Source organism: Aotus nancymaae, unplaced genomic scaffold (assembly GCF_030222135.1).
Source record: "Aotus nancymaae isolate 86718 unplaced genomic scaffold, 86718_ANA_hifiasm-v0.15.2.pri h1tg000041l, whole genome shotgun sequence".
In the NCBI taxonomy this organism is placed as follows: Eukaryota; Metazoa; Chordata; class Mammalia; order Primates; family Aotidae; genus Aotus; species Aotus nancymaae.
Window position 1 is genome coordinate 37,091,151 of NW_026988455.1, and position 26,658 is coordinate 37,117,808.

The window sequence follows — 26,658 nt, forward strand, 5'->3', positions numbered from 1 at the left end:
AGGAGTTTTATATATGTATTTCTTCAATTATTATTTTTTAAAATTAAAAAGCAAGCATATTTATTGTAAAACATGTTATCCAGAAAAGGATAAACAAAAGTTATCAAAAATTTATCCCAAGTTGATCACTTTTATGAACAATTCTGAATATTTAGCTTTAGTTTCATAACATCGTGAAGGGTAATTAAAAAGGGATAGAGGTACTCACATGATACAGAAGAAATGTCAAATTTGGGCTTAAGGGACTAAATTGTGGAGATCTTTTGTAAAAGTTCATGAGAATCACATGTTCTTACTTATCATTTAACCACAGCCTGTATCATGTCATCATGGACAGTCAATGGTATTTTTCCATACACCCCCCACCCTGGGAAAATTGAAATTTTTACCAAAGACGTTATAGAAGCCTGATCAGTCCTTAAATATCCCCCATGCTAGTGTCAAGTGGTTTTAAACTAGTACAACTCATCATTTTATTTCAGTTTAGGGAAATAAGAGATTTGATTGGCATGCCGGGGGTGTGGAGAAGGGAGGTGGGGCCTTGGAGAGGGAAAGGTCTTTGAGCTGTCACTGCAATACCAGAAACGTGCCCATCTGAGCGTCCATGCTTGCACTCAGCGGCACTGGCTCCTGTTTTCACCCTCCACTCCTCCATAACGGTCCACCTAACAGCCATGAGGACATAAATTAACACGAACAATCAGATACAGCAAACACTTCATGCCTGTTAAACAACCACTTGAGTTAAGTAGAAAAGCACCTTGAGACTTTATGAAGGCCATAAATTTGTTTCCTTTTCCAACTCAATTTCTGCCCTCCAGAGACAATGTCTGTTCATGAAACACTCAAACTAGATGCTCAGAAAAGAGGCTGACTACCCACAGGTAAACTCTACAGACTGGCCGGTCAACCAAAAAATACGTCATACTAATATAATATTAATAAACAAGAAAACTGGTTGCTGAAGAGATCAATGAAGGTCACTAAGTCAATAAGGGAAACAGCACAATAACTGTGTTGGGCAGACGAACTCCCTCAAAACGTGGCGTCAATAGGGGAAAGAGCCATGAAGCCGTTTGGAAGCACTAATAATTTTTTATATAATATAAAATTTTCATATTCAAAATGACCTATAAAGAGAGAAACATTGACTTTTCTTGGTGACCATTTGAGTCAAGTCTGTCTTATTCATCCACTGTTACCATGAAGGGCTCCCAAGGGCTCAGAGTATGATTCTCTCCAGGGTCTGTGGAGTGCCTGGCTTACAGCAGGACTTCCATAAATATTTGTGAAATGAATGAATGGTACTAAGAAGAGAAATGTTATTTAATTCACCAAGTGTCATAAAGTGTTTACTAGGGAATTGTAAGGGGACATTAAGAGATCTGTTCTTTTTATTACTGATTTCTGTAAAGTCACCCTTAACATTTGAAGTTTATTCAAGGATAGAGCCAATATTCACATTTTACAATGTACAATTACAGCAAATATACCATGCAAACATTTGGCTATGATATGGTCATTCCATAACTAATCTTACTTATGCACATTTCTCATACCAAGCTCAGAGCAAAAGCTGAGTCCGAATATAATTTTAAGATGATCAAGTGGAAGCTGCTCTGTGCAAGCACTGTGTAAAATGCAAAATTCCATGAAATCAGAGTACTATTAACATTGGTGTGAACAGGAATCCCGACCAGTTCAAATAGAATTTGTCATTCCTAAGAGTGGGGGCAGAAACATTCAATTCAGTTTTAACCTTAGTTAAAATTCAAAAATTAAATATTAAAAAGATATTGAGGGAACAAGGTGTGTATATAGAATAATTAAAGATCTTGAAGCAAAGTTCCTGGAGTACATTTCAGAAAGTAAATTTATTTTTTAGTGGAGTGAGATAGGACAAGCTCTATTTCAATAAAGGAGATTTGTAAAACTTGCCTACCATTATATCTGTTCCTTTAGAGTTCAGGGCTGTTTACATTTTGATAGGTGTAAGATATCAATTGAGACCTCACAAATAGGCTTATTTATGGACATAAGCTCAGGAAAGCAGTTTCATTTGGCACCAGAAGTACAGCTAGTTTTTATGCAAAGTTATCCAAAGGCTTTCCCACTTGGAATAGTCAGATGGACAAGAGAACACAGGAAAATAGTTAATAGTCTCTGGCAGGCACATTCTTATTTTCTGATGAGACCGGAAGTGCTGAGAGGAGATAATCATTAGGCACCCAAGTAGGTAATTGCATAGTTCAAAAGCAGATTCAGTTAATATACGCAACAGCTTTAGCTAGGAGGCCTAAAAAACTCCATTCTAAAGATAAGCTAAAAGCTCAGCAGGAGAAAAATTAGAAATTTCTGGGCATAAGAAGCTGTAACCAGGACCATGTGGTATACGTTCATCTCTTTTAGTGGACCGTCCCTACTGAAGCCAGCTATTGAACATTTTTAAAAAATTACACTGAATATTTCAAGATGCCACTAACGTGATTATTAGTAAATCACTCTATAAGTAATTGACTGGTTAAAAAGAGTTTGTGTTCCCTAAAGTGAAAGAGGACCTTTCTGCTAAAACACAGTGTTGTTAAGCAGCATCCCGCAAACAAATAAATAAAATAGGGTAAACAAATAAAATAAAGCAAACAAGCAACAAAAACTCTCCAAGGAGCCTACCAGAAATTTTGAATTTCGCCTATACCTGAAAAATATGCAACTTGGTAGCAACTATCCATTACTGAGTATTTAATATAAAAGTGCATCTAAAAATATCTCCTATTCCTTATGACCAGGGAGACTAAATGTCCAGGTTTGCTCAGGACTGTCTGATGTTAGCACTGAAATTCTTGTGCCCTGGGAATTCCCTCATTCCTGGGCAAACCAGGAGACTGGTCATCCTATGTGCAAATGAAATCGTCATGTGACAGTACTATGGAGTGACACGGTACTCTCCCAACTGTTAATATCAATAATGTAGTACCTGGAGGGCAGACAGGCCTCCTGCACCTATATTTCTATTTGTTAGGCTGTACATAATCATCAAAATATGAAACATGGCCGATAAATTAGATTCAATTATTTGATTACACGAAAGCATCAATTTCAATACACTTCAACAATATAAGCTAATAATTGATCCAGTTAGTTATTATATCACTCAGGTTGTAAAGCACCCACTCTGTATTCAACACCATACTAAACAGTGAGATCCAAATGCAACAGAAAATAATTTGTGTTCTCACTCAAGTGGGAGGTGAGACGAGAATAACTTTATAATTTTACTGAGAAACAATTAAAAGTACCAAACTGTGTAATTACCGTAAGTATAAAAGGATGTCCAAAGAGTAAGAAATCAGTCAAATACAAGCGATGTAACGCAACCTAACAGAGCCAGGTGTGCAGTAAGTACTCAATCCACGTTAGCCAACATCTACAGTAACGTAAGGTAACCTGAGGGGAAAGTGATCCATATTTGGATTGTGCTTTCAGGCATGTGTAGGATTTAGGTGGAGATGAAGGTAGCACATCGCAGGGGCCAGAACTGGGCATCCTGGTTAGATAATTCTTTGTGTGATTCATTGAGGCACCCAGGAAACCAGCACCGCTGGAGTCTGGAATGAATGGTCAGCAGGAGAAGGGGAGAGTGGTAAATATCCAGGAAATACAGGGTGAGACCAGACTGCAGGAGAACTCAAAGACAACCACGATTGCTGGGTTGCCATCAATCAAGTTGTTGCTATTCTCATCTACCTATAAGTAAACCGTCAGAATAAAAGGTAGTTACCCAAATTCCTGTCTTGAGGAGGACTGCTTGATCTGTGGGCTGGGTAGAAATTTGGAAGTAGAGATCAAAGAGCTGCCTGCAGCTGTTGCAGTCCCAGCACCTTCGGATTCTTTGATCCTCAATGTGCTGAACCACCTGCTCTGAAGTAACTGCTCCCATCAGGGATCCTATGCCTCCTGCACCTACTAATTAAACCAGGCCAAATGTGCAGGACAGGAGGATGGCATGCACCTGAGAGGACTCGAGACGATTTCCCAAGTCGCCACATCCCACATGTATAATGTAAACACTTAAGTACTGTTTTTAAAATGTAAAAAGAAACAGCTAAATATGAAATCAAAAGGAAGCTTCCTAAGGGAGAAAGAAAAAGTGGGAAGTGATACTTTTCAGTCTCATGTTGTCAGTTTCACACCTAAATATCTGACAGCAGAAAGCCAGAATGCTCCCAGAATCACCTACTTCCTCTGCCTTATTGCCTTCCTCTGCTATCTCTTCATTGTGCAGTCTTTTACATTTCAGTGCAAAAGGTGCATGAATTTCTTAGAGAGAGAATCAGAACTAGAGTTACAATGCTTTCTTCTGTCATTCAGTGCAAAATGCAGACTCCCATGGGGTAGGAAAACGGAGCAGCCGGCACCTGTGTTCTGCTGCCTGGTTTGTTTTTATTTTTCCCTTGCTCTTCCTAAAATCTCAGGCTCTAGTAACAACTTCCAGCCAGATCCAAACATGCCAGCCGTCACCAGTGCTACTGAGAACTTGCACATGGAAAGTTTCCAGATACTGTCTCCTGGGTCTGCACTTCAAAACTTCTCTTGGGGTTGGGTTTGGTCAGCAGCTGTACGTAGTTAGACAGGCTCATCAGTACAGACTAAGGAAAAGGAGTTTAGGAAAATGCTGCTGAGCCCCTCTTCTCCATGTACGATGTACTTCATTATACACATATGGGAATATAATGTTTATGTATACATACACAATTTATTATAGTCTATATGAACATATAGAAACATATTTATTACTATTTGTTTCATTTGCAGAGTTAAAACGAGGAGATACGTCTGCCTTCTGTTAAGAGCCTCTTTCCATTTTAAGAAAAGAAAAAAGTGTCAAATTATTTTCTTATTTTCTTCTGACCAGTCTTCATTTATTTGCTCCCAGTATGGTTACAATAAGCAAGTAATTTGCTTAAGGTAATTGACAAATATTTCTTGAAAAGGAGTAGGAAAATTATTATACCACCTTGGGGAGACTCAGCCATGTAACACACAGCATACCCAGATTCTATTTTTGCTTGTTTTTAAGAATGATTGTCTGAACAAAGATGAGAACAAGATAAAAAATGTACTACAAGGGCCTTTGGGTAAGGGCTAATTGAAGATTAGATTGACCATATGTCAGTTCCCCAACCTAGATCTTCTTGACATTAAACTTGAGCAAACAATAAATGAAATGGGATTTTGATTAGCCGGCAGCCAAAATTCCTATTTGTGGATTATTTACGTATTATTTTTAGATAATTCTTCATTTAATTTTCCTTTCGTTTTGCTTTGCTTTTCCCTTAAGCTCTCGTAAGATAAGGGAATAGAAAATTTAGTTGACATTTATTTCAAGTGAGCGCCTGTTTACTCAGTGGTTAATAGTAATTACAAAGATTTGGTTATTTCATCTATGTACACATCCATGAGCTCACCTCACAAGGAGCCTTCACCCACTGTTGGAGGTGATGATGGCAAAGAACAAAGAAAAATTATTCCTCGTCACTGGGAATGTCACCATCTCGCCAGGAAGAAAGTTATCACATATCCTTCTCAGTTTCTGGCAATATGTTAGGCTTCTCATGAACATTCCCTTTCATATTCATAAAACTCAAATACTTTTTAAGCTTAATGGATGTCAATAGGGAAATTTCTGTAAAATTTATGAAAAGTGGGTCGAGCACGGTGGCTCATGCCTGTAATCCCAGCACTTTGGGAGGCCGAGGTGGGCATATCACAAGGTCAAGAGTTTGAGACCTGCCTGGTCAAAATGGTGAAACCCCGTTTCCACTAAAAATACAAAAATTAGCTGGGCATGGTAGTGGGCACCTGTAATCCTAGCTACTCAGGAGGCTGAGGCAGGAGAATCATTTGAACCTGGGAGGCAGAGATTGCAGTGAGCTGAGATCGCACAAATGCACTCCAGCCTGGGTGACAGTGCAAGACTATGTCTCAAAAAAACAATTTTTGTTTTATGAAAAGTAAGCCATTACTGTGAACTGGATGTTCTTTTAGAAGAAATAAGGCTTGAGATGGCCCTCAAATCCTTCAGTCAGATTTGGGTTCATGGAGAGATGGTAATGAGACCAGGATATTTGGAACGGTGACAGTTTCAAGGAAGCTGTGTGGGCCTGGAATGCATGGCTGGATTTACTCTGGAGGCAATGAGTGCCAACGATCAAGGAAATGATAATTAAATTGATATTCTAGAAAGATTAATCTGGGATTTGTTATACAGGATATCAGAGGCAGAAGGACTGAGGCAGGGAACCTACTGCCATGGCGCAGGCATCAGAGATCATAAACCAGGCTATGGAAATGGTGAATGAAATGAGATCAGGTAAGGAAGGAGCAATGGAATCTTGCAACTAAAACTGGAGGCGACCAAGGAGTCAAGAACAGGGTGATGGACAGAAGGGTATCCCCTGACAACAGAGGCCAGCTTTGGGGAGAAGTTGTTTTGTGAAAGATGATTGATGGCTTCTGTTTTAGAAGTTCTCAGCTGTAAATGACATAGAGAGAGCCTTGTGCAGAGATTCTAGGATGACATCAATGTTGAAGACGTAGAACTGAAACTCTTTAGTGAAGACATGATATTTGTAACTGAAAAGGCAGGTATGTAAAAGAAAAGCAGTGGCATTAAGAGGATGGGAGAGGAGAGGAGGTGGTGGGGGTGGGGGAGAGAGAGGAGGAGAGAGAGAGAGAGTGATTGATTGATTGATTCCCTCCTTCCCTCTCTAAGAAACAGACCTCAGGGAATGGCTAAGGTTTAAGAAAGGGAGAAAGGAGTAAGTAAAGAGCCAAAGAAGAAGGGTATATCTTTGCATCATTAAAAAAATAAGGGAGAGATCTAGTCTCGGTTGATCTAGAGCATGAATCCTAGAGAAAGACAAGAGGTCTTCCGATTTGGCAAGCAGGAGATGGGTCAAGGTTGTAGAATGATTTCCTGTCAAGGGTAGAAGCAGAAACAACAAAAGTAGAAACGATTGCAGCAAGATTGCAAGGAATTACAGAAGGACTAATGAACAGTAAGGAAATGGATGCAGCTAATTCAGACTACTTGCTGGGAATTTTTAGTTCTGAAAGAAGGGATGGAACTGAGGCAGCAGAATGGAACAGATTTTTTTTTTTCTCCCGCTTTAAGAGTGATACAAAGTTTGAAAACATAGGGTCATGGTCCAACGGACAGAAAAGAGAATGAATGTGGCTGGGACCAATTGGTTCAGAAACTGACAAGAGAGATGTTTAGGGAAAACCTTTCACAACTTCCTTATTGAAACAGCAAGAAGAACATAATTTGAGAGAGTGTTTTTATCATTTATTCTAGGGATGGCACTTTATTCTTCTAACGATGGCACTTCCAGATGCACAGGAGAGAAGGTAATTCATTACATACGGTGGGTGACTTAGGACAGTGGTCCTCAAACTTCCATACACATTAGAATCACTCAAGACTTGTTGAAGCACACGCTGCTCAGTCCCAATGATCCAGGAGTTTTGAGGTAAGGCCCAGAATGGGAATGTCTAACATGCTCTCAGGTGGTGCTGGTGTATTGTTGGTCTGGGGCCACACTTTGAGAACCACTTACTTAGGTTACTGGGGATGGCATCTCGTGGAAAAGTCTGGTTAATTAGGCTAACATAGGAAGCGCAGGACCTGAGACTCTAGACATGATTCTCAAATACCCCTTCCCTCATGCCAGGAGCAAAAGAAATGAGAGTTGACTGCACAGTATATAATGTCAGTAGCTTTTTATATGGTTATCCCAAACATTTCTGCTTCTCTTACAAAAACATTTTGAGAAGATAAAAGTTCTCTTAACCCAGACTTACATTATCACACACTTCAGGGACAGATAGTTAGGATAGAATCAGTGTTTGACTGAGTTGAGATGAAAAATCATGCTCAGTGTACAAAGGTGAAAATAGAAGATGCACTGAAGTGTCTCTCTCTGAATCCTACTGCCCCTCCAATTGAAGCACATTTAATGTATTGAGCATGCTTCTCAAAATGAGAGGCAGAGAGGAAATATTATAGGGGAGGCAAAATTCATATCTCACATACGTATTTTATTACACATTAGCTAATAAAATCTTTGCAACAATCTTATTAGCAAGATAGTATTATTCACATTTTCTAGCTGAAGAAACTAGGTTTCATGAACATGAAAAGAACTTGCGCAAAGTCATAGAAACTCCAGCTCAAGTCTGCAGAATCTTTCTACTATATATTTATCCATTGATTACTGTGGTCTACGAGACATACAGTATTTCTTTCCACTAAGGTCTCAGATCAATCATAATCTTCAGAATAACTTTGCAAAGTAATAAAGGGGAAAAACATTTGAGGAAATCGTCTACATAACTTTGTCTTTTCCAAGTCAACTGCACAAAGTACTGCTCTCATCTTCAAAACTTCTTAACTCATTAAAACATGAGCAAGAGAAAAAGAGTATGTTGGGCTTGGAAGTTTAACATCTGGCCCATAACACTTTCCCCTATTCTTGCTGAGAAATAACCTTCTTCAGTCATTTCTATCAGGGATTTTCTGTGAGCATGAAGATATTAATATGGAAAAGATACTTTATTTTATATTCACGCTTTGCCTATTTTTTTTTTTTATTAGAGCTAACCAGGCACACCCAGATGGAAGAATGACACTGAGTATCAAAGAGCAACTTCCCATTTGTTAACATCCAGCAGTAATCACAACAGTTTTCTTTTTGGCTCTTCCAAGGATGACTCTGGAAATTTCAGGGCATACTGTATCTTCTGGTATAACACCATAAAATGAAGCCATTATTGGGATGTGTGGTAGAAGTTTAATCGCTTTGAAATGCCAAACGCTAGCAAGATGTGAGCATGTGTAAAAAGTCTGAATTGAGATTCTAAGAAGAAATTAAAAAAAAAAAAAAAGAGGAGTCTGGATCTATTTATTGTCCAGATGTATCCAGATGGATTCTGCAAAGCAACTGCCTGGAGTGTCACCGTACACTGCTAGATGCAGTGGCCTTGGGAAGTCATGCTTAGAACCAGGGCAGGATTTCTTTTTGAGTTTTTGAATTTGGTTTATATTATAGACATTGGCACCAACATAAAGATCTCTCTAGATAACAAAATAGGATAGGCTAAGCCATCTTTACTAGAATTAAATTTGGAAAAGATGTAACATAAGCCCCCTTTCATCTTATTGATCCTCAACTAGCTTCCACCGTGCCCACTTACCACGGTCTCAGCGTGGTCACAGCAACTTAGAGCCCTTTGTCCCTGATGTGGGATATGAAACTGGTAATGCAGTCTGTGCTAGGAATATCTGATGCCAGAGTCCAAACTGATATGCATGTATTAATTTCAATATGAGAGTTTCTCCTGTTTACCTCAATCACAGTTTTCCCTTTTGCATTTAAAGCTCTATTCCTTCTTAGGAAAAGTGAGCTGGGGAGAGTATTTTAACAAGACAGGTTGATGATAATCGGGGAAGACTTCAAATGAAGCCTTTTCACCACTGCTGTGGGCTCATGTATCCTACCTATGCCAATGTGGACATGGACTCTAACTCAAATATGAATCTTCTACTGAAACTCAAATGAAAGAATCATACATTTGAATTCATGAAGCTTCAATCATTTTTGCTGAATGTAAAAAAAGGACCTGAAAAGAATTATAGATTTGTGCTTAGCACTTACGCTCACTTAAGATTCTGAGATTTTACTTCAAACTTTGTTTAGAGAGCTGGTGATAAAGATAGTGATGAAATAGTCACAGATACTGTAATTTTTTTTTTGAGACAAAGTCTTGCTCTGTCACCCAGACTGGAGTGTAGTGGCACAATCTCGGCTAACTGCAACATCTGCCTCCTGGATTCAAGCGATTCTCCTGCCTAAGCTTCCTGAGTAGCTGGGATTACAGGCGCTTGCCACCATGCCCAGCTAATTTTTGTATTTTTAGTAGAGATGGGGTTTCATCATGTTGGCCAGGCCGGTCTCAAACTCCTGACCTTGTGATCCACCCACCCTGGTCTCCCAAAAGGCTGGGATTACAGGCGTGAGCCACCACACCTGGCCAGATATTGCAAAATTTTATTTGACTCTAGTAACACTGAGTGACTTTGCTAATGAAGAAATAGAATCTGTGGATATCCGGACTGAAGCAATGGCTGCAGTTTAAAATGAACAGAACCATCTCTGGATGCATACTTCTTAAAAGATGCCTGTGCCTTTGATCGCTCTGGAAGAAATCACGACACAATTCCATGCAACTGGGATGCCCATGTGGAACTTTTATGTTGATTAGAGAAAGGTACCTCTTTCCTTAAGGTGGATGTCATCCCACTGCGGGGCGCATTCCTTGGTGACTGCATCCAAGGCCAGATTTCGGTCCCCACCCACTCGACCCTTCAGTTTGGCTCCCTTGTGCAGTTAACAACCTATGCAACCAAGTGTGGCAGCTCTGTCAAACAATCATAGACATTTTTCACATTTTTGGCTATTTTCTCTGATTCTTTCATGATATGTGAATGCAATTCAGTGGGGGTTTTAGGCTTCTAAGATGCACAATACTGTGCTTTGGAACAAAGCTGGATACATATCTTCTGCCTTGGCTGTAAAGATACTTCTGAGGGTAAAACATGAAAAGCAGCAGATGATTTCCTGACAAAACCAACCCACGTAGTATATTAAGAAAGCATATACATTGTAAACTCTGGTGGGTTCAGAAAAACAATACCGCTCCTTAAGACTATTGCAAATTCTAAGTTGGCTTCATGGCTGAGAAAAAGAATATTAATACAGTACTTGAAAGGAGGAAAAGTCATTTATAAACCCTAAGTGCTCCTATCATTCTGCCTGCATAATAGGTGTACAGCAACTCAAGATGCTCACCGCAATTATGTATACTTGCATTCTTTAAATGCTTGTGAGGTTATATGGCAAATACAAAGACTACAATTGTATGCTAAAAAAAATTCAAATATAGGAAGTCAGGTGGCTTTTTGGAGGTCATGGTGAGCAGTAACAACCAGAGAAAAGACTTTGGTCAAAAGAAATTTGTGAAGGCTTCTGAAAGCACAATTACTGACCTGACATTTTTCAAGAAGCAATCCCATCACCACACCCTTCGCTCAGGGTTTATTAAAGAGTCATTTTAAAAAGCATTTCTTTCTCTTCTTAAAAAAAAGCGGGGGCGGGGGGATGTAGCAAAGATGATTATATATCCCAACTCTATAACTTTCCTCATTTAGAAGGAGGCCAAGAGATGATAAAAAATTTCTCTGAATGTCGCAGTCTTAAGGTCATGAATACATAATTGCATACTAAGATAATATAAAATGATCACTGCAAGACAATTTCCTTTCATTTCAACCAGTCAATTTGTTACATACATGCCATTTTCTAAGACATGTCATAGGAACAATGGATTCACACCATCAGTGTAAGAAATAATATTCTTTTCGACATCAGACTAGCAACTTGAATCAACTTGCTTGAAAGTCATTACTATTATCTAGCTCACTTTATCAAATCACCGCAGTGGCTCCAAAATGTTTTTCCAATCAAATGAGAACTCCTAACCCTAGGATTCAAGTAGTTTTGCTTTTGATATTTTTTACATTACTTTCCTCATCACACTATATCTGTCCCTTTTGCACACTGGGCCCTCTCTTTTGCCCCTTCCCCTGATCTGTTGACTTTACCATAGCTGTCTCCTCCAGTTATAATTTCCAGTCCCTGGGAAACACAAACAAAAGAAGGTATTTGTTTAAACTTAAAGAAACTGGCCAGGTGTGGTGGCTCACACCTGTAATCCCAGCACTTTGGGAGACCAAGGTGGGTAGATCACAAGGTCAGGAGTTCAAGACCAGCCTGGCCAAGATGGTGAAACCCTGTCTCTACTAAAAATACAAAAAATTAGCTGGGCGTGGTGGCGGGTGCCTGTAATCTCAGCTACTTGGGAGGCTGAGGCAGAGAACTGCCTGAACCTGGGAGGTGGAGGTTGCAGTGAGCTGAGATTGAACCACTGCACTCCAGCCTGGGCGACAATGCAAGACTCCGTCTCAAAAAAAAAAAAAAAAAAAAAGGAAAAAAGCAAACTATAGTATTCCAGATAAACTTTGGTTCCCCAACTTTTGGTAATCCTCAAGTTCTCAAACACCTTCCACCCTCTCACTGTATTTATTTATGCTTTATTTAGGTTAGGCATATGACATTAATATAATTCATAATCATTGGCAGATTATACTTTTTCCAACACTTCTGAGCCCAAGTACTGTTAACTGAAATCCAAGTAATCTTATAAAAAAGGGAAAACAAATAAGGAGGTTAATGATTTATCCAGAACCACCAACTAAAATCGATGACAACAGGAAATGAAAACAATAGCCTAAATTAGCTCTGGAAGAAATCACAACAGAATTCCATACAATGGGGATGCCCATGTAGGACTTCTGTCAATTACAGAAAGGTACCTAATGACTACAAAGATGAGAAAAAAAGTGTCATAAGCGATGTGACTACAATGTAGTGAGTCTAATATTGGAAAGTGATAGTGGACCAAATTTCACTTCTAAGATGCAAATTCCATGTTAACGGATATAGCGCTATACACACCTACATCTGTATCTCTATATAAAATATGCTGAATTCTTATCTTACAAAAATCTGAACAGAATATTGACTGAGTATGTTATATTACAATGCATGGCATATAGCTCATAATTTTACTTAAGTACATACTGTGAACAAAGAGAGGAATTAAATTCTTTATACGATACTGTGTTCCTCATTCTCCCCTTTGCTCACTCTACCCCAGCTAGGATGGCTTCCTTGCTTTTCTTTGAACAGGTTTTGTACGTGCTATTCACCTTGCCTGAAATGCTCTGTTTAGTAAGCCACTTAGATTGCCCCCTTACTCTTCAGGGTCTTTGTTCAAATTAAAGATGACTTTTCTAATATTTAAAAATTATGATTTGTCCACATAAAGATTTGTGTCTAACTATTTGGAGCAGTTGTACTCATACTAACCTGGAACCAGAAACAATAAAATGTTCCATGAAAAAGTGAATGAGTATAGACATTGTGGTATATTCATACAGTGGAATGCTAAGTAGCAATAAAAGAGAATTAATGCCTGATATACTTTTAAAAATGTAAAACATTACTTATTTTATAGTTTTTAACTTTTAGGTTTAGGAGTACATATGAAGGTTTGTTATATAGGTAAACTCATGTCACGGGGCTTTGTTGTACAGATTATTTCATTACCCAGGTATTAAGCCCAGTATCCAATAGTTATTTTTCCTGCTCCTCTTCCTCCTCCTCCCACCCTCCCCTGTCAAGTAGATCCCAGTGGGTGTTGTTCCTTCTTTGTGTTCACAAGTTCTCCTCATTTAGCTCCCATTTATCAGTGAGAACATGTGGTATTTGGTTTTCTGTTCCTGGGTTAGTTTGCTAAGGATAATGGCCTCCAGCTTCATCCACATTCTTTCACAGACACGATATCATTCTTTTTTATCGTGAGAATGCTTGACTTAACAACACAGATGAACCTCAAAAATATTACATGGCAAGAAAGAATCTGGTTTCAAATAATTCAATTTTTATGAAAGGCTAGAAAAGACAATCTAATCTATAGGACAGAAAGTAGATCAGTGGTTGCCAGGGTAGGAGGAGGGCAGAGGGTGAGGAAGGAGCACAGAATAACTCTTCAGGGTGACAGAGGTTTCTATAACTCGATGGTAGTGATGGTCACATGGATGTATGCATGTGTTAAAACTCATTGAACTGTACACATAAAATAATGCTTTTTTATTGTATGTAAATTTACCTCAATAAAGTTGATTAAGAATGTATGAAGATTACCAGACATACTGTATAAAGCTGGGATTGCGACTCACTGCCAGGTTGTTGGACTCTGGAGCCCATTCTGTGAAACACTGAGTTCAGAGCTGAGTGAATTTTTTGTTTTAAATAAATACAAAACCTCAAATAACAAGATGATTGTTGAATTTTAAAATAGGCTGTAAAAGAATGTAGAGGGGTGTGTGTGTGTGTGTGTGTGTGTGTGTGTGTGTACTTTGCTAAGACTGTCTTGACTTAAATCATTTTTGGGCATCCTATTTTGGAACTGGATTCAGAATCCAATTATGAGTGGTTCAATTTCATTACTTTATAGTCAAAATACACTTTTGGACTGACATCATCCTCTATAATCCCAAGCTTAGAGCTTGATGACATATATCTTTGCCTAAAATATCAACCATAACCACAAAATATTAAGAGTTGCTGTTATTAAAAATAGTAAAAGTCATGGGCTAAAAGAACAGTCTTACAAATACCTAGGTAAAGTCCAGCCTCATTAGAATTAGAGATTTGAATTTCTTCAGGTGATTACACAAATGAGACGTCTACTTTCTCTTAAATGTAGATACTTTTACACATTGTTAAAAATCATACTTTCAACTCACAGATTTATACTGTATATCAATTACTAGAGTTGATAGGCTGGTGACAGGTTACAATCAGCTCAGATTTCTATCATTAGTTCCTATGTCGAAGCAATTAATTATAGCTTTAAAGATTTAGTAGGTTGAACTTAAGGTGACATTTAAACATTTAAATTAATTTGCAAAACAGAATTTAAGTATAGTTGCATTATCATTGATATACGATTAATGGATAAAAAACTTTGGTGACATATTAATAATCATTTTATTATAAAGTCCTTGATATATTTTCTCTAGCCCACTCCAGGTAACTGAATTAATTTTCAGTCCCCCAAAAACATTCTAATTCACATCACAGTTCCATGTCTTTATTCACATTTCAAGGAGTGGAAATCTTCACATATAAAAATATACTTTTAAGACTCTTTTTTTTTTTTTTTTTGGTATTTTCCATTTTCAAAGCAGTTTTCATTGAATTCATTCTTCTCATTATGTTTAGTATTAGCTATCCACATTCCATAAAAACCAAGGTACAAAAACCTTAATTGGCTTCCTCAAAGGCCACAGAAAATATCACTAATAGACTTTCTACTTGAATTTAAAGGCCCTTAAGATTTTGGCAAAATCACAAAACCACTCCAAACATGGTTCTCTTCATTAACTAATTATATCTTATATAGAGATAACAGGCAAATAGTGCAACCATTTTAATTCCATTTTGCGAATGGATTTTCAGTGTGAAACCACATGCATTTAAAACTGACAGAGATGAAAGGGCAAATCAAAATGAAACCCCGAAAGTCTAACAAACCTAATGCCATCATTCAGTCAAGGACAGGCATAGAGAAAACATCACTTTCCATTTGTAGAAAATATTTTTGAGCATCATGTATTTGGTAGGTATGAGTTGAACATTCTGATGAGACAAGTGGACATTTTGGATATAAGACTCCAGGTTAAGCCATAATTAAGCAGAGTTTCCTATCAGGGTTTCTATATTCCCATGGAGATGTTTGGGTAAATCATCTACCAGACAAAAGAATAAAGGTAAAATTCCCAAATTCTGCGCGATTCACATTTTTTTTTTTTTTTTTTGGTAAATGAGCTAGAAGCTCATCTATACAATGGCCAATAAATACAAAAATAAAAGGGTTTCAGTCAATAAATATGAAATGGGTAAACCTTCACAGTGCACAGTGGTAGAAAACATAGAATCTTAAAAAAATATATTAGGTGGCATTTCCAGGGAGCACATTTTATTAGGTGGAATCAAATGTATTTACTTCCCTCTGTCTTTTCAAGTAGGAAGGGCCTTACTTCTGCAAGTGGGATCAAGACTGGAGTCAAGTGACTGATTCTAATACCACCTCTGACACTGACCAGATGAGTAACATTTCACTTCAACCTTTCATCAAAACCATGAGGTATAGATTACCAATTAAAGTATATTATGTAGCTTAAATCATAGCTACCGACAGCGTATCAGCATAGTTGGTAGTGAAGATGGCATATTATGTACAGTGAAATAATAAAGTAACATGAAACTTGACTTTTTCAAATGGTAACACATCAGAAATCACTTTATACTCAAAACAAAACTCAAAAACACATTTCAAAACCTTTCGTTTTGATTGAACACAGAGCATGCTTAATGGGTTCAGCACTTCTAATTCTTTTAAATAAGTGTTACACACTGAAAGCAAGACAAGTAGGTATTAAAAATATATTGGAACATCTGAAAATTATCAACCCTACCAGTGGAAATACAATGACGGCAATTAAAAGTAACACAGGTTATTAAAAGTTAAGGCCTCGGAGGCTAAGTCATGTTAGACTGTCAACTGTTTTCCCCACGGTGGGCAATCAGTTAGAAATTAAAAAAAATCTAGTAGTTTAGTTGTGGTCAAAGAAAGAGTCAGTGGGGATGGGGGAGGTTTCAGCAACATGCTGGTAGAAAAAAAGAGACTTACATAGTCTGGGAGGGCAGTGAAATGGAAGGCGTGGTAACCTCTCTCACTTAGTTGTCATTTTTTGATTTTCAATGACATTTTTTTCATTCTTTCGCCTAGTAAAGATGACAGAAGGTCCTAATTTATTATCTGACGTCTATTCCTGTTCCTAGATTTAAGAGAGTTTAACTGTATACAGTCATATAATCCAATATAAACACTTTGAAAAAAAAACCAAAAACTAGATCACTGATGTTGCATGCATTCAATTATAATTAGACCCAAACCAAAGATGAGGACTCAGGGGCAAGAATCAGCCTGCACATCTCAGGCACTGGTGGGAGAGAAGGTCGGTAGATGTGCAGTTTCCTCAGATTATAGCAGCAAAAGGGAGATCACAAGAAAGAGCTAACTTCTTCCTGAAATGATACAAGCCACGGGTTATGAAACATGCCTGAATTAAAGTCATCCGCATGGCTCTACGGATCTGCATATACTCTACACCCAAATGGAGCTGGTCAAAACACACATCAGACACCACAGAAGATACCCTCCATAGCAGATGCCCTCTGATGCTGACATTAACCTGAACTTTAGACGATAAGAGAAGGATCACCAATATTTATCTAACATGACCTGGCAGATTGTTGGGGCTTGACTGAAGAAAATTAGGTGGAGGGTAAATTTTTGTTTCTGCATGTAAGTTACACCAGGGCAGGTCAGATTAGTCAACGCCATGGTGTCCCTGACGTTTCTTCCCCTCATCCTCCAACTTTCTGGGCTTCAACATGTGCTGGGTTGGCATGCTGAAGGTGCTCATGAAATACTGGTAAATAAATGAAGGGATAGCATCCATTAAATTCCAGGAAGAAAAACCACCCGGAGTGGCAAGAGCCTTCACTTTTATGGCTAATTCGTATGTTTTAAGGAACACAAAGGAGAATTAAAAAGAAGAGAAACAAAACGAAACAGAAAGCCTTTTTATAAGCAGAAAGGGAAGGGATCAAGAGAGGAAAGAAATAATATTAACAAAACCCCAAACAACTTAATGCCAAAGACATCTCTTAGCATTGCAAATATTGGTCAGGAGCAAAACGCTGGAATTTGGATTTCAGTTCTCTAGTGGAAGAATATCACATCTGTTCATCTGGTCTAAGGCAAATAATTTCCTATTCTTATGCGGAATCTAAAGAAGATTCTTCGATAGGTACATGATATTTGTTCCATTTATTTAAAAAAAAAATCTCTGGAGGAGGTTTAAAGTCAAAAGCTGTTGTCTAAAACTTAGCTAGGATTATTCACAAGATGAGCAAGGCAAAACAATGTTTAGTCAGTTTCCATAGGTATGTATTCATCGGGTTATGTTTATTCTGAAAAACTAATCTACTGGAAAAGATTTTAATTATACTTTAAGAGATTGTTATTATTTAAGAAGCAGCAGGACAGAATAATCTTAGTTTGATTAAAATTGTTGAAAATTAAGGTACATTAGCATAAGAATGTCTGTATGTGGCTTCCCTCTCTGTCAGGTCATCTCATTATAGGGTCATTTACAGAGTGCTTTTATAAGGAGGGCACAGAAAAAGGAGAAGAAAGTTCTCTGTCCCTAGTTCATCAGTGAGCAACTCCAATCCCACTCTCCGAGAAACAGAGATGAGTCATCAGAGAGCCACGTTCTTTAATTGTCAAGGCCAGCTTCCTAGCCTGAATGAGAACCTGTCCAAGCCAGCAGCTGCTTCAGGAGGAGGATCCCTGTTCCAGTCCATAACACGTGGGTAAGGACAGATCAAGTCTGCCTTCAGGAGGGCAGCACAGAAGTCTAGTTTGTACATCATCTAGCCCTGCTGTCTGCCTAGGACGTAGGACATGGGGGTATGTCTGAAGAAATGCAAGGTTGTATAAAATGGATTTGGTAGGGTTTTGGTAGAGGCTATTCATTGGGGTGTTGGCTTTCCTGAGGTTATCAGTGATAACAAAGACTGTCAAGTCTAGCGATGTCTGAACTCCAAAACTGAGTTGTTTGCTACTCTAAGTGGCTTCTGCTTTACCTGACGAGAAAGAAATTCTGATGGGGGCACTGATGTCCCTATTACTGACAGGTACCTATAGAGCAATTTGTGAAACTGCTCTCATATTTTATTTTTTAAACACTCTTCGAACAAGTTATTGATAAATTACTCAACACTGGGACACAAAAAGCAAGCCCAAGGAAGAACAGGTGTTTTCAGATTCATTTCATGCACATATTTCACTCAGCGCTAGGACTGAGTTGGGTGGGACAAAGGAGGGCACCCAAGACCACACGTTTCTGTAGGCAGCCAATTTCCATTTTCTCTAGTCTGCAGAGAAACGTGACTATGGATTCCTGCTAAGCAAGACCTGCAAAGCTGGCTGACCTAATTTAAATACAAGCCCTTGTTGAGCTCTTGTTGTGGGAACCTTTTCTAAGCATTAGCTCTTTTTTGTTCTTTCCAGTTACTATTTCATAAAAAGTCATACCATCTGTCCGCAGTCCTAGTGCCCTGTATTCTCCACTTCCCCAAAGCATGTTGCTTCCCCTGCTAGCCTCTGCCTCAATCACATTTATCTGTGGGACTCTAGGGAGGGGATGGTAATGTTTAGAGCAGAGAAGAAAATAACTCTGTTTTTTAAAGTCATCTTATTATGATCCTGTTTAGATGAAATATGGGACTTGCTATCAACAAAATTACAAAACAATCCCACTGGGAGCCCAGCCCATTCAGAATAATTCATCTGTGAAAAAGCAAACTTTAATTGTTACTCTTGGCAGCCATCTAAGAGAAGAGTGAAATATTATACTAAATATTGCCACGTGCAATAGTAAAACATCATTTCCTCCTTGCCAGAAGCAGTGCACAGCCCCCTTCAGATTCAGGTTTGGGTCTGGTGATTTAGTCTAAATTCTGTTTCCCCCTCTCCTAAACCAACAGAGGTTTTCAAAAGAGCTGCATTTTTGTTAGAACCATTTGCTCTTTTTAAATTGCCAAAAAGGAACAAATAAAACTAAGCCATTTATTTGGGTTAAAGTTTCCTCAGCTTCATGGAGGTTAACATCCTTAGTCTGTGATCCTTCTACTAAGAAGTTCATTCCAGCTTTCAACCAGCCAAGGTTATGTGTCGGCCCGTTTTCTCCCCTGCAGCCTCATGGATTTATATTGTAGGAGCTGGAAGCATGTGGAAGCTAATCAAAATGAAACATACATATGGCAAATTACATCCTGGATTTTCTGGAACAACTGAAATTTTAAATAATTTTGATGTCGCCCATACAATTACAACTTTGGGATCAAATGTCTTGATTTGGGCTTCAGAGAATGCAATGCCAACAGGTATTCACAACTGTAGATTAAAAGTTCATTGAACACTGCTGCATATATAGTTTACATGCATGGAAAGGTGTTTGATAATATTCCAAAGCAGAGAAATATTCTTTTCCTAAAAATAGAGTGAAGCCTTCAACGAAGATATTAATCAAAGAACTATTGATGTGCCACTGGTTATCTAGGATATTTCTAGGTTTTGTTTTAGCATGAGTCTATAATAAATCATTTTCAAATAATTAAAAAAAATATACATTCTGGCAGTTATTTGCATATATTGGTTATATAAGGAAATATATAAGGATATATTAAGATCATATGTAAGATATGATATGTAGATAATATTACTTGGCATCCAAAATGTTTAAATTATCAGGGCCCTTAAAAATTAAATGACTTGCTCATGACCATGTTACCGATGGCCTGACCATCAGAACTTCAATTTTTGAGTAGATGTGCCCTATGCTATGAAACACTGGATTTCATCCATACAGATATACAATGATTCTAAAATTATTTGGGAATATGTTTTAAGTCTGCAGACATAAACAAATTAATCTTTGTTATAATTTAGATTAATGAATTACAAGTTTATTATAACAGGTCACTTACAACTTGAGTAAATATACCAAACTTTAGGATATATGTTTTATACAGCTGTTTTATTTTTATTATAACATATATTGCCTATGACAACAACTAGAATGGCTACTGTTAATAAGACTTTGGGAACTATGATCCATATTAGCCATGGGAAAATATTCAGAACTTGTTACATATTGTGCACAATTGCATAAGGACTGGACATTATAAAGCTTCATCAGAATTTTTAGTTTATATAAAGTCACATTTCTTAGAATTATTGCCTGTTTTTCTGTTTGTGGAAGATTTCAAACAAACAAAAACGAAATTTGTAGAATGCGTGGCCTTAGCAACAAACAGTGCTACAGTAAAGTGAACAATATATATTATTTATTATTTAAGTGGAAGTAGTCCTATAGAAGGTGAGGAATTTTAAAATACAGTATTATAAATACCACTTAGATATTCAATGACAGCAAACAGTAAACTAATCAGGGGTCCATAGGTCGACTCTATGTAGGAGTTGGTAGATCTTTTAAAAAAACTGACCTATGATGTGGGAAGCCAAAGAAATCTGCCTTATCTCTGTGGTTTTAACTTAAAAAAAATCAACCTGCCTTTTATTTACTAAAAGATCAAGCTCTTTGTGTGTCAGCACAAAATTTAAAGTTTCGTTTAAGGGGCTGTATTTCCTGCTCTCCATTTAAAATGGGGGAAAAATAAAAATATTTTGCCTGTGACAGAATATGAAAGAAGTTCTCACCCTTAAAACCAGCAGCATTGGTTTTCCAGTCATTAGCGTTCAAATGTCCCGCACGGGAAGTCCTGACAATAACATGCTGTACGTCTCTCCAGGTCAGAAACGGACTGGGGAAAGACAAGGTAAGAATCATTGTACCAAAAAAAAAAAAAGATGGGGGAAGCAGAGAGTCACAAGCAAATTAAAAAAGCAAAATCAAGATGGCAAAGTACTAAAAACAAAGGGTCAGAGATTTGGGTTTGGGATAACCAAATGCCAAATGCCGCTCTTGTTCTCAACATGGAGAAGTGACATTAGTCTGTGGGAGGCAGAAAATGTAACCTTGAACTGAAGAAATAATAAGACTGTAGTCAGGGTAACTTAGTTTTTAAAAGGGTGAGTGTTTCCAGTTTCCTCAACAAAATGGCTGCCCACTGTGGCGCTGTCGTCCTTTGTATAAAAGCTTGCATCATCATCAGAAGATTACAGTAAGCTAAAATCAAAACAGAAGGCCTCTGGAACATTTCTTCTTGAATCATCAAATAGTTAGGTAATTGAGTTGCACTTTACCAAAAGAACTTAGCAATGTTTAACCTTCTACACATATATATGTGGGCTATGGAAAAATCTCAACGAAACAGCATCCTAATTTTCAGCATTTTTAAGGACGAGAATATGGTACAGAACCCAAAGATTGGCTCCAAGGCACAGACAGCTCTAACAGTATTCTTAATTTACAATGGGTAGTTGTTATGTTATACTCTGTTATTAGATAGCTAGTTTTTATGGCTACTAGCACTGAAGAGCCCAAAAGAGACTACTGAGTAGGAGACACTTTCACTGGAGAACTGCAATGATAATCATAAACACACAGAGAACAAATCCAAGCACATACACAAAGACTTTTATTCCCTTTCATAGACTATGTATATACTCGAAGGTGTTTGACTTAGCACATGCATACAATTCAGGATACTTATTCGATTCAGTCTTGAACTCTGAAGTGTGCTGATCTTTCACTTAACTAGGAAATATGGCAATTTTCATGCAGTGTGTGCAGCCATTTTATTTGTTTCTCACCAGCCACCTTCACTTCAGCAGTCAATTTGCAAAGGATGGGAGAGAAGATTTAGAGAAGAGGAGAAAATTGCTCACTACCTGCCTTGAGGTGTGATGGGGTTTGGGGCAGTCTTTCTGCACTCTCCTTTGTAGGTGTATGGACATTGGGGTCTTTCAGGCAGAGGGAGAACTTAATATCTTAATTATATCTAATTTTTCATGATAGGGCCTGTATGCTGCTTCACTTTATACTACATTTTTTTCCCATCATACTCACCACATCTGTGTTTTTTAGGGTGGTCAGGGCGGCCTTCTGGTAGGAAGGGGTCTAGTGATCAGATTCTGGCTCCTTCATTTTCTATCTATGTGAAATTAACCTCTGAAAGTCTTAGTATCCCCACTTAGAACATGGATGCTAATATCTGCTTTACTTCATTGAACTGATTGAATCAGTTAAAATAATGTCAAGTACTCAACCTTGTGCCTGGTGCACAATAAGCTATTAAGAAGTGGTAGATAGCAAAGCGTTTTGCTAAATTTGCAGGCACAGTTCTTATTTGGTGCCTTGAATATGAAAGAAATGGGGAAAGAAAAGTACTATTGAGTTCTGATACTTTTTCTGTTACGTTCTCAGATTAAAAATAAGAGGAGAGTGAGTACTGCCATTTTTTTAAAGTTTCCAGAGTCGGGTAAGACTGGATCTAGACTGCATGGTAGAGTTACATTAACAAAAGAACTTGAATTTTGGAAATTAAAACCTATCTATATGAACTTTAAAAATACGAGAACAATGGAAACAATTATTTTTTTAGGATATAGCACTTGTTACGAACCAATTTTAGAACCCGATAAAGCAAGAAACTTTCAATAAAGGGAGGGAGGCTGCTTGCTGGAATCCAGGAGGCAGGATGTTTTGCTTCTAAAACAAATAGCATGATTTGACCCTTTGCTGACTAACACTAAATTCACACGATCATTCAGGAGACTCAACGCACTACTGTCAGGGAAATTAGAAAATGAGTCAAGGGATAATTCTGAATGCCAGTCTCAACATAAGATGTTCTAGCTTTGCCTAAGATGTGATGTCCTAGTTATTAGGGTGAAGGGCAAAAACAATAAGAAATCTTGGTCCAAAAAGACATTCTAGCCACTTATTTATAATAAAGTAGAATCCTCCCAAGTGAACATATATGTTTTTGTTTTGTCAGGAGTAAACAGCGAGACACCAAAGAACCCATTTGAATTTGATGAAAATATCTAAATTAACCTAGTAATTTAAAAATAACATTGACACACAATTAAAACTTTCATGTTCCCCTTTAGGGAAGAGAAAAAAAGAAAAGAGGTCAGTGTCTCATGTTACCTATCACCAGGGCAAGATTTCTCCAGAAATATCAAGCAAGAAATTCTGATCATTGGGAGATCCACATTTTCCCTAGTGAATCTTAGCACTAAAAATTTAATAATTATAATGGAACAGGGAACATTTACATTGATCTTATGCCTTAAGCACCTGCATTCTGGCAGATTCAGGAAGCCTCCTGCATTCAAACTCAGACTGAAGAAATATGAGTTACTTGTTCTCATGCTAAGTAGCAAAGCCTAGTTCTTGGAGTGCTTGTAATTAAAAAGAAGAAATTAGCTTCAGGAAATTGGAACTACACGTGCAAAGAGGAGGTGTTTGGATGGTTTTACTCTGATAATTGATAATGCACAACTTGAGAAATGATCTAATTTGAGAATTTCCTGAATTTCACCAAAATAAAGTGAGAAGATAAATTGAAAAACCAGTGGACCTAGAATCAGTAACGTTTCTATCTGTGGGAAGATAATTAGCTCAGGAAACAGCCATAGGTTAATTTTGCAGGACATTATGGTTTATTTATTGCTAGTATCCAGAGAGGACTCTTGTTTATGGAAATGTCTGATTCACATCTTACTTTTTATTTATATTTATACTTACAGGGATGATGTGGAAGTGAAGGCTAAGCCAAACTACGAGAGATTTCATAAGCCATTTATAAAGCAAATGCAGAGAGAAGGCCGAGCGCTCTTCACAGGGAACTCCACAGTCCACAACCATAATGTAGGATTCCCTAAGACCTATTCCACTCTGCAAAGTATCTTGGACCGAAACTCCAACGGCCTCTGAAAACCGAGACCTCTCTGATCTCCAAGAATTGACAGACTTGTGCACCAAGAGCTTTGAAGCAAGTAACTATTGAGAGATCAAAAGTCTAACCCACCTGGAGAAAACAACAATATCTCCCAATCCCGAGTCTCGTGGCCACCGCCCTATAACAAATCACATGCAGTTATACTACACGCCCCTCCAATTTCTTCCTGGGATTATTAATAAATGCCCTTAAACAAAAATATACATAAAAGAGTAACATTTATAAATACCTACAAGATATGGGTAGCTATCTATGACCTTTCAAACCAATGGAATGACCATGACTTTCTGGGGGGTTCTGTATATACAATCATTTCTAGTTTTGCATGCTTTACTGAACTCATAGTAATAACCAACATTTAGTTAGCACTTGGCCGGGGCTAGGCACTGTATGTTTTACGTGCATTATTGTGGCACGATATTGAAAATCATATGATGTGGGTAACATTCCTATTTCCATTTCACAGATGACAAAACTGAGGCTTTGAGTTACACACAGTAACTGAAATACACAGGTAGTAAGTGGTAGAACTAGAATTCAAACCAGCTGAACTTGGCTGCATAACCTACGCTATCAATCACCACATCACACTATTTCCAAACGGATCCACAAAGGTGAAGCACAGACACACACACATCTGTTTGTCAGGAAGTTCTTTGACAACTGGATCAAAAAGCCAAGTATGGCAGCTCGTGTCCTCATGGTTATGTACTCTTTGTACACACACTCTCTGTCTCGACTCAGTTGATTTTTGTTTACCAGAGCATTCAGAAGATTCCTGAGTCTTAATTTGTTTTGCAGGTTCCAAAGGCCTAACTTTTGCCCATTCTTTGAAAGGTAAACAGAAAAATAGTACACGAGGAAAATCATACAATTTTTATAATAGCTTACATGTATACTGTACGTCATAACATCAGTGTATTATTGTATACCATTACTGTTATGAACTTGTCATCTTGCCTGCCATGGCCACACTTGGATGTGTTCACAGCCTGGCTAGGTGACTCCTCTCCAGTCAATGAACCTCAGCTGAACCTCACGTTAAATACTTCTAGTGTTCTCCTTTTCAGTTGCAAAAACATTATAAATAATGACACTATCACTACCTGGTGTTTGCATTACATTTTTACTCTGCGCAGTTCAGAGTATTTCATGGGCCCAACACTAGGTTTAGAAGAAGTAAGACATATCCCAAGAGAGACATTTTGTGTAGTGCTTCTTGTTGGGCTAAGTGCAATTGCTAGCACTTAAATTAAAAAAGAAAAAAAAATTCTTCACCAAAGAGTTTTCCCAGATAATTCTACAGATGTGTGAGTGCTAGAAATACATTTGTACCTGGTGGTCTTTAAAAACAAGGACCAATTTGAAATCTTGGGTGACTGACTCACCTGTACTTATTAAAGAGAAAAAAAATAACCAACTCCCAGTCAATCCACCACCCAAATACATCCTCACTGTAATTTAGGGGCAGCTGATATAAAAAGACAACAGATAGACATCTTATTACAGAAAGAGAATTTATCAATAAGAGGAGCAACAGCTAGTCCAGATAATGAAACTGTTTCCTAAAAGAGCAATCCTAAAATAAAAGAGTGATTCTGTCTAATGAAATGATGAGGCCCAGATCAATGGGAAAATGGCATGATCAATCAGCAATCACAAATATCCAACTTATTAAATGTTCAAAACCAATCGAAGATGAAACTAGTCTCTTTCAATCTAAAATAAAACCAGTGTTTTAAGATTATGTAAAATAGAAACTGGAACAAGTAGTCAGAGACTTACTGTCACTATACCAGTGCTAAAAGAAATAGGCAGTGATGGGAACTGATCCATTGTGATCTGGAGACACAAAGATGAGGCAGGAAGTCCTTAAAGCTTGCTGAGATCATAAAAACATTACTCTGATCGCAGCTAGTGTATGAAAGTGGTAATTCAAGAATAAAATATTGACCGCCCAACAGAGAAAACCAATCTTCTTTTGTTAGGTAATGAAGAGCCCCAAAGGTTCATGAGATTGTCCCACCGCGAGCAGCAGTATCTGCTACTGGGGGTGTATTTGTTTTGCTTTGTTTTGTTTCGCGTTCTACAATAATTCAAACTGGCCTAAAATTGGTTTGTAATATTGGAAAACACAGTTAACAATACCTCAAGGTTTAGAAATGTGAGTTGTACCGGTATTACCCAAATACCCACTTATGATTCCTCCAATCCTGAACCAAAGTGGAAAAAATGAAAGAAAAGAAAAAATTGGTTCAGGATCAAGCAAAGTCAAAGTTTTATTTGTGAAAATATTCTAATCCCCTGGATTTACTCTAAACCAAGGTAATGACATTGGATT

The 26,658-nt window shown here is 37.8% G+C and overlaps 1 protein-coding gene across 3 annotated transcripts in view; it reads right to left on the reverse strand.

The window, feature by feature from the left end:
• Positions 1-26,658, reverse strand: part of PCSK5 (proprotein convertase subtilisin/kexin type 5) — a 472,843-nt gene that overhangs the window by 208,120 nt on the left and 238,065 nt on the right. For all 3 annotated transcript variants that reach the window (XM_064361641.1, XM_064361640.1, XM_021669251.2), the window contains exon 10: positions 21,106-21,209. In XM_064361641.1, the coding sequence (XP_064217711.1) occupies positions 21,106-21,209 (104 nt within the window). The remainder of the gene's footprint in view (positions 1-21,105; positions 21,210-26,658) is intronic.